Raw genomic sequence first — 12,349 nt, 5'->3', positions numbered from 1 at the left:
AGACAGATTGGAGGGTTTTCAGAGTCAAGGGGATGCCCCCCCGCCCCCCGCCTCAGAGAAGCTTGGCACTCTGAACAATCTCAACCACTCTCCCCTCTGCTCCTCCCTTCCCTACCCCCCAACACCCATGGAGGGGAAATTGAGTCATGGGAGGAGAGGCCAGAGTCATCAGGGGAATGAGGGCCGACGCCAGCCCTCAGGGCCTTCCAGATGCTAGGAGGAGGAGGGTTCTCCAGGAAAACAAACGGGGGTGAGAGGGGAAGGCGGTTGGCTGGGCAGGAGCTGAGCCAGACACATGGAGAAACGCTGCCCAGGATCAAAGGAAATATGACATTTGAAAAGAATGTGTGCGTCTGCATGTGCTGTGCCTGCGGGGAGTGGGGCCGGGGAGGGGCAGAGTCTGGGGGAACAGGGGCTGGGCCTCGGGGTCTCTATCCCTGCTTTTCTCGCCTCCGCTTCCCACCTCCCTTGCCCTCTTAGGTACAGGCTGGTTGATGGGTCGAGGTGTTCCTCGTCCTCCCTCCCCGTGTGTTTCTCCTTCCTTTATTTCCGAGATGAAGCTGGAAGGGAAATGTAACCTGAGGAGACCAACCAAAGGAAAAAAAAGAAAAAAAAAAGAAAAAAAAAAAAAAGAAAGAAGAAAATCAAACCAGGCCGCTTCCCCGCTCGGCCTCGGAACATTCTTCTCTCCCCGCCGGCCTGGCCTCTTCTCCCCGCCCCTCCTGTGTTGCGGCCCTGGGCTCGGAGCCGGGGCAGCTCCGCACGTCACTGGGGTCCCCGGGGACTGGGGGGGGGGGTCCCCTGGGCGGGCCCGAGGGAGGACCGAGGGGAGGGAGGGAAGCCGCCTCGGCCGCTGCGGAGCTCCGGCCCGTCGGGCCAGCCCTCCCTTCTTTCCCCAGTCCCGTAGAGCCTGTTTCTCATTAGAGTAACGGGCGCGGTCCCCGCCCGGCTTCTGAGTGTTTGTAAACGTCTGACCTGGGGCCATCGCTTAACCGTTTAGTTGCTGGGATGGGGCGGCGTTGGGGGTGAGGCCCTGAACCGGAGGGATTTAGAGACTGGAGACGCTGCGGCCTCTAAGAGAGGTTGAAACTGTGTGTGTGTGGGAGAAAATGATAACCACCCTCCCATCCCTCCTACCCGCCAGCCTCGCCAGTATCTCCCACCGAGTCACGAATCTCCCATCTAACTCCCTCTCACACAACCCAGGCCTCTCCAAGCCTGACTTTCCCGGAAACTCCAGTCCAGGTCTTCCTTCCTCCTCCAGCCCAGGTGACAGGTGTCCAGCCTGTTGGGGGGGGGGGCAAGGAGGGGGAAGAGGAGGGGAACCCACAGGGTCCGGAGGTTTCAGGCCCCTAGTAAACCTGGCAAGGATTTTTAGAAGAGCCGGAGTGGGATGCTATCGGGTCAGAGATTCATTCCAGACTACAGTTCTAGGGAGGAGGCTGCCAACTTCCCGTGGAGGCTAATTCACGGCCCCTCTGGGTGGCTGGGACAAGGGCAGCGGCAAAGCCTGGCCTGGATCTACGCCCATCAAGGGCTGTGGGCCTAGGGACAGTTCTCAAAGCCTCTTTGGCTCGGACTGCTCCCAGAGGCATCCAGGCTGGCTAAGCGTTCTTCATCTTTGGGGGTCCTGGAGGAATGGCTGATGGAGGCGCTGATTCGGCAGAGCAAAGACTTCCAGAAGGCCCGGGCAGAGTAGCCCCAGGCAAGGGAGGCGGAAGAATAGCCTTTTCCTCTTCCGAGCAACTCGGTGCCACTCTGCCCCCAGGACCCTCCTGGCCTCAGGCTTGGAGGGAAAGGGGAGGAGAAGTGGTTCTGCCTTGCTAGGTGCTATCTACACAGCCTTCAGAATTTAAAAAAGGGTCTTCCGTGGGCTCTCTACCCTGGGGGCCCAGGATGTGGCCCCTTTAAGGCTCTCGGACCCAGAACCTTGAACTGAGACTAGGGGAGGTGGGGGCTGGGCTCCCTGCGGGAAATGATTGTCACAACGGCGGACCAATAGGCAACATTAGTATCACTCTTGAAGGACCGTTTTCCAATTCAGTTTTTTTTTTGAGGGGGAGGGACTGAAGAGAGGACAGAGGGAGGGAGGGTGGGGGAGGACGAGGGGCGCGTGGTTTTCCCATCTCATCCCTGGAGGAGGGGCTGGAGCATCCCCGGCAGCCAATCAGGGACAGGCTGGGGGGGGGACCGCTTTGAAGAAGTTTGGGGGAAAAAAGTTTGGAAAAGTTTCTATAATAACGAGGGGGCTTCTGGAGGGAGGCGGCAGCGACGGAGGAGGGGGCTTCTCAGAGAAAGGGAGGGAGGGAGCCACCCGGGTGAAGATACAGCAGCCTCCTGAGCTCCCCCCTCCCACCCAGGCCGGGACCTGGGGGCTCCTGCCGGATCCATGGGGGCGGCCAGCTGCGAGGATGAGGAGCTGGAATTTAAGCTGGTGTTCGGGGAGGAAAAGGAGGCCCCCCCGCTGGGCGCGGGGGGATTGGGGGAAGGTTAGTGCTGGGCTGGGAAGGGGTCTAGGGGTCAGTGAGAGGAGGGCCGGGGATCCTGAGTCTGGGGAATTTAAGGCAGCGAGCGTAGGGTGGGGGGTGAGGGAGTCAGAGGTCGAAGGGAGTCGGGGGGACTCGTTGGCCTACGGAAGTGAGGCTGGGGGCCCGGGCACCACTTTCTCCTTTTTAGGTCGTGACTGGGGTGGGGGTGGGGGTGCTGTTGGCTGTGCGCCGCCTCCCGGCTGGGCCGCCTGTCACTGAACTGGGGGGCGGGCGGGAACTACGGCCCCAACAGCACCAGGCGCCGCCAGGGGAAGGGGAGGTTTGGCGCTGGAGCTGGCCCCTGGCGGACCGAGCTCTGGCCCGGCCGACTGGACGCCCGGGGCTGGGGGCGCTGTCAGGCCTCGCTGGGGCGCCCCTCCCCCTCCCCCGTCAGGCCGCAATGAGAGGCAGATGGCGGGGACCGAGCCGGGGGCGGCGGCCGCCGCTCGCACGAATCCGCGCTGCCCGCTGCCCCCCTTCCCCCGGCTGGGCCCAGCACGCATCACCCCCTCGGCTGCACCTCCGCCCCCAGATGGCGAGGAGAGAGGGAGGAGCCACCTCCCCTCGTCACCACAGCCCTGACGCCCCCCTCCCCTCTGGCCACGGTTGCGATGGCAACTGGGGCTCCTGCCAGCGCCGTTTGGGGGTTTGGGAACCGCTGCTAATTGGGTTCATGTGTGAGTCGCCCCTAGTCCAGCCCAGTGCCTCAAGAAACACGCCTCCAGGCCCAGCCCCAGCTCCAGCCCCTCTGGACCCACCTCTCTCACCTTAAGACCCACTGGATCGGGTACCCTCGGTCCTAGGATCCAGGGGCCAGTGGGCAAAGGCCTGGCATGCCTGCTTCAATCTCCTCCATCTTCCCAGGTCCAACTCTGCTTTTGTCTTGTGGCTCAGAAGGTCTCTTTGCTGAGGGGCAGGGAGCATAGAAGGACTTGCAGCCTGGCCACTCAAGGAACCTAGCCATCTCACCTGCTTGTCTCTTTCCCCCTCTCCCTCTGCTCCTCTTCCCATTTTGACAGAACTGGACTCAGAGGATGCCCCGCCATGCTGCCGTCTGGCCTTGGGAGAGCCCCCTCCCTATGGCGCTGCACCTATCGGTATTCCCCGACCTCCACCCCCTCGGCCTGGCATGCATTCGCCACCGCCGCGCCCAGCCCCCTCACCTGGCACCTGGGAGAGCCAGCCCGCCAGGTCGGTGAGGCTGGGAGGACCAGGAGGGGGTGCTGGGGGTGCTGGGGGTGGCCGTGTTCTCGAGTGTCCCAGCATTCGCATCACCTCCATCTCTCCCACGCCGGAGCCGCCAGCAGCGCTGGAGGACAACCCTGATGCCTGGGGGGACGGCTCTCCTAGAGATTACCCCCCACCAGAAGGCTTTGGGGGCTACAGAGAAGCAGGGGGCCAGGGTGGGGGGGCCTTCTTCAGCCCAAGCCCTGGCAGCAGCAGCCTGTCCTCGTGGAGCTTCTTCTCCGATGCCTCTGACGAGGCAGCCCTGTATGCAGCCTGCGACGAGGTGGAGTCTGAGCTAAATGAGGCGGCCTCCCGCTTTGGCCTGGGCTCCCCGCTGCCCTCGCCCCGGGCCTCCCCTCGGCCATGGACACCCGAAGATCCCTGGAGCCTGTATGGTCCAAGCCCCGGAGGCCGAGGGCCAGAGGATAGCTGGCTACTCCTCAGTGCTCCTGGGCCCACCCCAGCCTCCCCGCGGCCTGCCTCTCCATGTGGCAAGCGGCGCTATTCCAGCTCGGGAACCCCATCTTCAGCCTCCCCAGCTCTGTCCCGCCGTGGCAGCCTGGGGGAAGAGGGGTCTGAGCCACCTCCACCACCCCCATTGCCTCTGGCCCGGGACCCGGGGTCCCCTGGTCCCTTTGACTATGTGGGGGCCCCACCAGCTGAGAGCATCCCTCAGAAGACACGGCGGACTTCCAGCGAGCAGGCAGTGGCTCTGCCTCGGTCTGAGGAGCCTGCCTCATGCAATGGGAAGCTGCCCTTGGGAGCAGAGGAGTCTGTGGCTCCTCCAGGAGGTTCCCGGAAGGAGGTGGCTGGCATGGACTACCTGGCAGTGCCCTCCCCACTCGCTTGGTCCAAGGCCCGGATTGGGGGACACAGCCCTATCTTCAGGTGAGGGTTGCGCCTGGCACTGCCGCTCTCTCCAGCCATTCCAGTAGGGGAGCAGGAGGGTCAAGGGATGGATTTGAAGACACTAGTTTCATGCCATCTGAATTTCAAAAGAGTATCTGCAACCAGCTCAGCAGCTGCCAACTACCTGGTTTTAAAGAGAACTAGAAAAAAAAGTGCACCTCTGGATGATTTACAAGAGGGCAACAGTTCCCTGTGGGCCAATTAGAAAAAGCCCCTCCACCCTCCCACCCCTAGCTATTGTAGGAGGATCAACTAGGTTAAGGAGGTGTTCCTGTAGCCTATAGAGTGCTCCCAAGCCCCCACTCTGCACTGGCATGTGGCTGAGTGTGGAACTTGGGCTGGATTTCAGCCTTCCACTCTGGGCCTTTCAATAGGTGCCAGACCTAAGCAGATTTCCACTCTGTTGCAGGAAATTCCCCTTCTCCATTCCTTAATTTCTAGAGCCTGACCTACTAGCTTAAAAGTATAGCTGCTAACTTGAATAAAATAGCATATATTTGCAAGTCAGATAATTCATATTAAAACTTGCAGTTCTATTCCTTCCACCCTCAGAGAATCTTGCCCATTTCAATAATCTTAAATCTTGAGATGTTAGACTGAGCTGGCTCTGTCCAGAAAAGTTTCTAGGGGAAAGAAACGTTAACACTGGTACCCCTGGGTTTCCCATAGGGCAAAGTTTCTCAACCTCAGCACTATTAATTCAGCACTACTGTTTTGAGCAGGATAATTCTTTGTTATGTGGGGGTGTACTGGACATTGTAGGATGGTTTAGCAGCATCCCTGGCCTCTACCCGTTAGAGGCTAGTAGCACCCACTCCCCTAGTTGGGAAAACCAAAAATGTCTTCAGACATTGCCAAATATCTGGGCAATTACTTGGGGGGCAATTACCAGTTGAGATCCACTGTCCTAGGGTATTAGGGAGCACAATACAGGATAAGTTGTCCCATCTGAAACCCTTAGCTCCCTGGAACTCCACCTATCAAGCCCCAACTAGTGGAAAGGGAGCTGGCTTGAGAGCAGAATGTGCTCAGTCCTAGGTCTGTCAGTAGCTGCTGGCTTCAGTTTCTTTCTCTCTCTCTTTTTTTTTTTCTTTGAGATAGTGTCTTGCTCTGTCACCAAGACTGGAGTGCAGTGGTGTGATCTCACTCAGCCTCGACCTCCTGGGCTCAAGCGATCCTCCTGCCTCAGCAGGAGTAGCTGGGACTACAGGAGCACCAACACGCCCGGCTGCTTTTTGTATTTTTTGTAGAGACGGGGTTTCACCATGTTGCCCAGGCTGGTCTCAAACTCCTGGGCTCAAGCCATCCTCACACCACCCCCCACCCCTGCCTTGGCCTCCCAAAGTGCTGGGATTATAGGTGTGAGCCAATGCGCCTCAATTTTTTAATTTGTAAAACAAAGGGTTCATTTCTGAGGCCTTTTCTGGTCTGAAGCGGCACTTCTTTTTTCTTTCCATCCAGGTCTAGGGATTGAGATGGGCTTGAGAATCCTCTGTATCCAAGTGAAGCCTTTCCACCCCAACCCCTGCGCTCAGAGCTGGGAAGAAGGGAGTTTTAGGCTTGTTGTCATCTTTCACACCTCAAGGGGCTCTGTCCCCTACTTCCCCTTGCTTCTGGACTTTTGGATTTCTTCATTTCTTTGTCCTTTTTTTAGTTTAAAAAAAATTCTTTTTTCCCTTCTTTTCACAAGTGTTGATGTACTTCTTTATTTCTTCTGTGCTTTCCTTTCTCTCAGACCCATACCCCCTCCTCCCTCACAGATCCAGTACGGGCCTGACTGGGGTCTGAGGCTGCACATGATCAATGCTCTTCTCTCCCACCCAGGACCTCTGCCCTACCCCCACTGGACTGGCCTCTGCCCAGCCAATATGAGCAACTGGAGCTGAGGATCGAGGTACAGCCTAGAGCCCACCACCGGGCCCACTATGAGACAGAAGGCAGCCGTGGAGCTGTCAAAGCTGCCCCTGGCGGTCACCCCGTAGTCAAGGTAAAGGACAGACAGCAGGCCTGATATCCTTTCTCCTCTCCCAGATAGGTTCCAGCTATGCAGACACATGGCACTGCCCTTTCCCACACTCCCTCTCAGCTCTGACCCTGCAGGCAGCCTGGGGGAGGGGCTGGAGTTGGGGGAGGAGGGGTGCAAGGACCCGGATATACTTTCTACTCCTCTGTCCTTCCACCCCCACTCAGCTCATCCCATGGGACACCAGCCTCATGTCTACTCTGGAAAATGGTGGCCCGCCAGATATGGGGGAGGGTTTAGGCTGAGGCCAAAAGTCACTGGGAGTTAAGTTTTCTCTGTATTGAGTTGGGCCAGTCTCTTTGGAGGCTCTTCTGCCTTTGCCCAGCCCACTTTGGGCTTTATTCCAAGAAAAACACTGTGAACTCCAGGCCATGTTTTCTCCACAACGGGTGCCCAGTTCCCCAGGGGATTCCCTTGCAGGATATCCTTTATCTTTCACCATTCCCATCCCATGGTAGACTGAAGATCTAGGGATGAATAAAGGATGAGAAGGTGGGGATTTCAATGAGGTGGCCGCTCTCTCCCTCTGCCAGCTCCTAGGCTACAGTGAGAAGCCACTGACCCTACAGATGTTCATCGGCACTGCAGATGAAAGGAACCTGCGGCCTCATGCCTTCTATCAGGTGCACCGTATCACAGGCAAGATGGTGGCCACGGCCAGCTATGAAGCCGTAGTCAGTGGCACCAAGGTGTTGGAGATGACTCTGCTGCCTGAGAACAACATGGCGGCCAAGTAAGTCCCATGCAACTTCCCCTCAGTCCACAGGCTTTGTACTAGCTTTCTCCATTGGGCCTATGCTAGCCCACTTCTTCCTTTTCCCAGAAGAGGTAGACATTTTTCCTAGGAGCTGGCTTCAGGCCTACCCACCATCTGGAAGAGGACTTTTGGGGTTGGGGGGTACCCCAGAGAGGCCATCTCTGGGTTAGAAAATAGCCTCCTAGGCACTCATCGAAAGTCATTCAAGGCTTTGGATGGAGGGCGGGAACTTCCCTCTTTAGGGATGTATCACCATTCTGGCTTCAGCTAGGAGGGCTTGCCATCCATCCTTTGCCTCCAGCATTGACTGCGCGGGAATCCTGAAGCTTCGGAATTCAGACATTGAGCTTCGGAAGGGTGAGACGGACATCGGGCGCAAAAACACACGTGTACGGCTGGTGTTCCGGGTACACGTGCCCCAGGGCGGCGGGAAGGTCGTCTCAGTACAGGCAGCATCAGTGCCCATCGAGTGCTGTGAGCAAAGAGGCCCTGGGCCATCTCTCTGTCTCTTGCAACTCTTTTGTCTGTGTGTGTGTGTCTGTCTGCCCATTCCCTCTGCAGCATCCTGTGCCCTGTCTGTCCTGGGTAGCTCTATAGAGGACTCAGCTTCTTTCTATTCTAGTTTGCCCCTGCCACAGACTCTGTCTCTGGGGTGGCCCAGAGTGACACTGGACCCTATCTATTCCTGGGGTGCCCTGTGCCCTTGTTTGGGAAACTCCCTGGTCTACCCTGTTTAACCCTCTCTCTGCTCTGGGAGTGGCCCCTTACATGGTATGTGTGACTCCATGGATATTACTGGTTTATTTGTGTGTCTACTGCTGAGGAGGGCTCCCTCAGAGCCCTGTGGCAGTTTTCCCAAAGAGGGTGGGGACAGAGGAGGCCACCCCTCCATGCCCAGCCCAGCCAGTCCTCTTCCTTGCACTGCTCTGCAGCCCAGCGCTCAGCCCAGGAGCTGCCCCAGGTGGAGGCCTACAGCCCCAGTGCCTGCTCTGTGAGAGGAGGCGAGGAACTGGTACTGACTGGCTCCAACTTCCTGCCAGACTCCAAGGTGGTGTTCATTGAGAGGGGTCCTGGTGAGTACCTGCTGGGAGGGGAGGGCAGGCAGGGAGAGCTTGGGAGTGGCAGGTGAAACATCTCTGGCATTGTCACTAAACTAGCCAGTGGAGCCTCAGTTTTTTTATTTGTAAAATGGGACAGACAGACTACCCTTTCTATTACACTGTCTGCTTTCCATGTGGGATGGGTACGACAGCAATCTAAAATGTTGAGGATGCTGAACAAATGGAAGCAATGCACATTCTGTCTAATAAAGAGGAGTCTGCTTTGAGATAATCTACCCCCATGTAGATAGGGTATATGAGGAGAAGGGAAGAGGTGATTTACACCCTCACAGCTGCTCGCTGGGCCCCTCTTGAGTTATGGGCAGTGATTAACAGAGCCTGTTAGATGCCCCGAGATGGAGCTTCAGGAGTGGAGGAAGGGAAGACTGAGGGTTTGAGTTGCCAGCACCAACCTGAGGCCTTTGCCCTCTCCAAACGCTGCTCACCAAGAGCCTCAGTCCCTATATTCTTTTTTTTTGGTAGCAGGATCTCACTTTGTCACCCAGGGGAGTGCAGTGATGCAATCATGGCTCACTGCAGCCTCAACCTCCTGGGCTCCAGCAATCCTCCAAAAATATTCTGTGTAGAGACAGGTTCTCCCCATGTTGCCCAGGCTGGTCTCAAACTCCTGGACTCAAGTGATCCTTCCACCTTGGCCTCCCAAGGTGGGAGTGGTGGGTTCTGGGATTATAGGCATGAGCCACTGCCTCTGGCCCCTATATCCAAATTTAGCATCCTGGGACCATGTCAGAGCTTCTCCAGAGGTTCTAGGTCATGATACTTGGGGGTCTCATTGCCTTCTGTCGAGCTAGGACCCTTTCCTACCTTTGGTCTTCCTTCTCAGCATTATCATGGGAAAGGATGTTTGGAGCTGGGTGGGAGGGCTCAAGAGTTGCTTCTGTTACTGACTCTCTCTGGTTTCCGGGCTGGCCCTGCCATTTCCCTTGGTCTCAGTTTGCTTCCCTGTACCTTGAGGACAGTTTTAAACCCTACCTCTTCCACTCATATTAAGTTAACATGCAGTGGGCTCCTCTGTGTGTCAGACCTTCTAGGGCCTTCTGAATTTGGCCTTGGCTCTAACAGGAGGGGAAATGGCAGAGAACTAGGGCAGGGGGCAGGGGTGCTGGAGTTGGGCTGCAGCTCTCTGTTCCCTCTGGACAGATGGGAAGCTGCAATGGGAGGAGGAGGCCACGGTGAACCGACTGCAGAGCAACGAGGTACCAGTGTCACTTGGATACCTCCTGGGGGGCGGGGGTGGGAGAAGGCAGGGGATTCTCAGCTGGGTCCTCTTGCTCAGGGGAGTGGACTTTTCTGGAGGAGGTAGACTGGCCATTCTGTAAGCAGGTGCATCTCTAGGGAATGAAATTTGCATCTTAGAAAATGGAGAAGGCTAGGAGGTGGAGTCTGGGCCCCTGGAAAGGCTGGGCTAAGCCCAGATGCCCGAGGGCTCCCTGCCTCATTTTTACTCTTCCCTAGGTGACGCTGACCCTGACTGTCCCCGAGTACAGCAACAAGAGGGTTTCCCGGCCAGTCCAGGTCTACTTTTATGTCTCCAATGGGCGGAGGAAACGCAGTCCTACCCAGAGTTTCAAGTTTCTGCCTGGTGCGCTCTGGGACAGCCCATGGTGGGGGTATAGGGATATGGGGAGCTGGAGCAGGGGCAGAGGGAAGCAGTACTCATCGTGAGGGGCCAAGGGGTGAATGGAACCTGGGAGGAGCAGGCAGCTGGAAGGTGTGCAGTTGGGAGACTACCAGACCTCTCACCAGCATGTCCTCCCACTTCCTGTCTTCCCAGTGATCTGCAAAGAGGAGCCCCTACCGGACTCATCTCTGCGGGGCTTCCCTTCAGCATCGGCACCCCCATTGGGCACTGACATGGACTTCTCACCACCCAGGCCCCCCTACCCCTCCTATCCCCATGAAGACCCTGCTTGCGAAACTCCTTACCTATCAGAAGGCTTCGGCTATGGCATGCCCCCTCTGTACCCCCAGACGGGGCCCCCACCATCCTACAGACCGGGCCTGCGGATGTTCCCTGAGACTAGGGGTACCACAGGTTGTGCCCAACCACCTCCAGTCTCCTTCCTTCCCCGCCCCTTCCCTAGTGACCCGTATGGAGGGCGGGGCTCCTCTTTTCCCCTGGGGCTGCCATTCTCTCCGCCAGCCCCCTTTCGGCCTCCTCTTCCTGCATCCCCACCGCTTGAAGGCCCCTTCCCTTCCCAGAGTGATGTGCATCCCCTACCTGCTGAGGGATACAATAAGGTAGGGCCAGGCTATGGCCCTGGGGAGGGGGCTCCGGAGCAGGAGAAATCCAGGGGTGGCTACAGCAGCGGCTTCCGAGACAGTGTCCCTATCCAGGGTATCACGCTGGAGGAAGGTGGGTGTGGGACTGGGGGCTGTGAGTGTGAGTGTGTGCAAGAGATTGCTCTGCATGTTTGCTGAGGGCTGGAGCTGGGCTTTTCAGAGATCGGGCATCCCTGGTCTCTCAGGGCCAGTTGGAGGTTCCCAGGAGGCATGTTCTTGATGCCTGTGGCTGCCTGAATCCAATTAACTGAATTCTGAAGAGTGCATGGGGTAACTGTCTCAGCCTTTCTCCTGTCTCTGCCTCTGCCCTCTGCTCCAAATCATAAAATCTCAGAGCTAGAAGCACTTTCAAGATCATTCCATCCACCTCATTCAATTTGCAAGTTCAGGCGCTGAGTTCCAGAGAGGGATGGTAGCTTGCTGAGGTCCCAGTCAAGCACACTTGCCATTGCCTCAGCTTTCCCCTAAACACGGTGTCTGTGGTCAGGGTTGGTGAGGAGGAGCTTTCCTGTTTTGCCTCTCCTTCCTCCCATTGGCTACACCCATCTCTGGCCCTGCTGATACCGATTCCCCTGACATTTCAGGCTAAGCCAGCAGGAAAGGGCTAGGACGGGTGCCTGGGAGCCCACATGGAGGGAGTTGGGCAAGATTTGATTCGGAGCAGGTGTCAAGACACGTTGGGGAAACTGAGGCCCAGTGGAACAGAAGCCAGTAGAGGAGGAATCTAGAGGCCTCCTAGATTAAGGCCTGCCTGGAATGGATTAGGGGTGGGTCTTTGGAAAAGGAGGGGACCCACCTCTAGCCCAGTCTCTCAACTGCCCCTCCTTTACAGTGAGTGAGATCATTGGCCGAGACCTGAGTGGCTTCCCTGCACCTCCTGGAGAAGAGCCTCCTGCCTGAACCACGTGAACTGTCATCACCTGGCAACCCCAGCCCCAGCCTCAGCTCTGCCCCCTTTCCCTCCTTCCTGGAGTGGTGGCTACAGAAGCTTGGGGCCAACCCTGGCTCCTCTTTCCCCAGCTTCTGTCTGTCTCACTGTCTTCCCTCCCCTCCCCCAGCTGAGGTGTGGCCCTCAGGCCTGGTGCTGCCTTGGAGGGCTGGGGGAAGGAGTGTGTGGAGGAGGAAGGAGGGTGAAGACTGAGGCTAGGTGCCAGAATGGACTGGAGTGAAGGCGTGTCTAGAGTGTGGGCTGGCTGTTGTGCTGGAAAGCTGGGGACAGGTTGATGGTAATAAACTGCTCAATGACCAGTGCTTCAGGCTCCAGAACTCTTTGGAGAGATGGGTTGGGGCAGCTTACTCCAGCCCTGGCCCAAGGAGGCCCAGAAGTTGGAAAGAGATGGAATGTGGATGGGAACATTGCATCCCAAAGAGCTTCTCAGTGGAGGAGGCTGGGGAAGGCATGAGGGGGCTCAGAGGCTCCTTGACTGGGACCAGGATTGGAGGCCAGGGCTTCAGTAGGCCTCTCCACTCTCCTCCTTGGGGGTCCAGATTCCTTAGGAGC

The 12,349-nt window shown here is 57.5% G+C and overlaps 1 protein-coding gene across 4 annotated transcripts; it reads left to right on the top strand.

Annotated features, from left to right (window-relative positions):
* Nucleotides 1-2,111: 2,111 nt before the first annotated feature.
* NFATC4 (nuclear factor of activated T cells 4) lies at nucleotides 2,112-12,099 on the top strand. Of its 4 annotated transcripts, none has more exons than XM_031001841.3 (10): nucleotides 2,112-2,489; nucleotides 3,548-4,643; nucleotides 6,489-6,651; nucleotides 7,221-7,420; nucleotides 7,746-7,918; nucleotides 8,377-8,517; nucleotides 9,706-9,761; nucleotides 10,021-10,147; nucleotides 10,340-10,921; nucleotides 11,681-12,099. In XM_031001841.3, the coding sequence occupies exons 1-10, from the start codon at nucleotides 2,390-2,392 to the stop codon at nucleotides 11,746-11,748; spliced, it is 2,706 nt and encodes a 901-aa protein (XP_030857701.1). In that variant the 5' UTR covers nucleotides 2,112-2,389; the 3' UTR covers nucleotides 11,749-12,099. The 4 variants fall into 4 exon arrangements, with proteins under 4 accessions (XP_030857701.1, XP_030857703.1, XP_055218258.1 ...); XM_031001843.3 differs by having other exon boundaries at nucleotides 2,141-2,489; nucleotides 10,340-10,600; XM_055362283.2 differs by lacking the exon at nucleotides 2,112-2,489 and adding an exon at nucleotides 3,009-3,425 and having other exon boundaries at nucleotides 10,340-10,600.
* Nucleotides 12,100-12,349: the final 250 nt, after the last annotated feature.

The sequence above is a fragment of the Gorilla gorilla genome, chromosome 15 (assembly GCF_029281585.2).
Source record: "Gorilla gorilla gorilla isolate KB3781 chromosome 15, NHGRI_mGorGor1-v2.1_pri, whole genome shotgun sequence".
Taxonomy (NCBI): Eukaryota; Metazoa; Chordata; class Mammalia; order Primates; family Hominidae; genus Gorilla; species Gorilla gorilla.
Note: the sequence above shows the minus strand (reverse complement) of the source record. Positions and strands in the feature narration are given on the sequence as shown.

What these genes read in the sequence shown, in the direction of transcription:
- NFATC4 (XM_031001841.3), top strand. Translation starts at nt 2,390, where the DNA reads ATGGGGGCGGCCAGCTGCGAGGATGAGGAGCTGGAATTTAAGCTGGTG. An exon ending in GTTCATTGAGAGGGGTCCTG is followed by an intron (nt 8,518 to 9,705) that starts GTGAGTACCTGC and finishes CCCTCTGGACAG; the next exon opens with ATGGGAAGCTGCAATGGGAG. An exon ending in ACCGACTGCAGAGCAACGAG is followed by an intron (nt 9,762 to 10,020) that starts GTACCAGTGTCA and finishes ACTCTTCCCTAG; the next exon opens with GTGACGCTGACCCTGACTGT.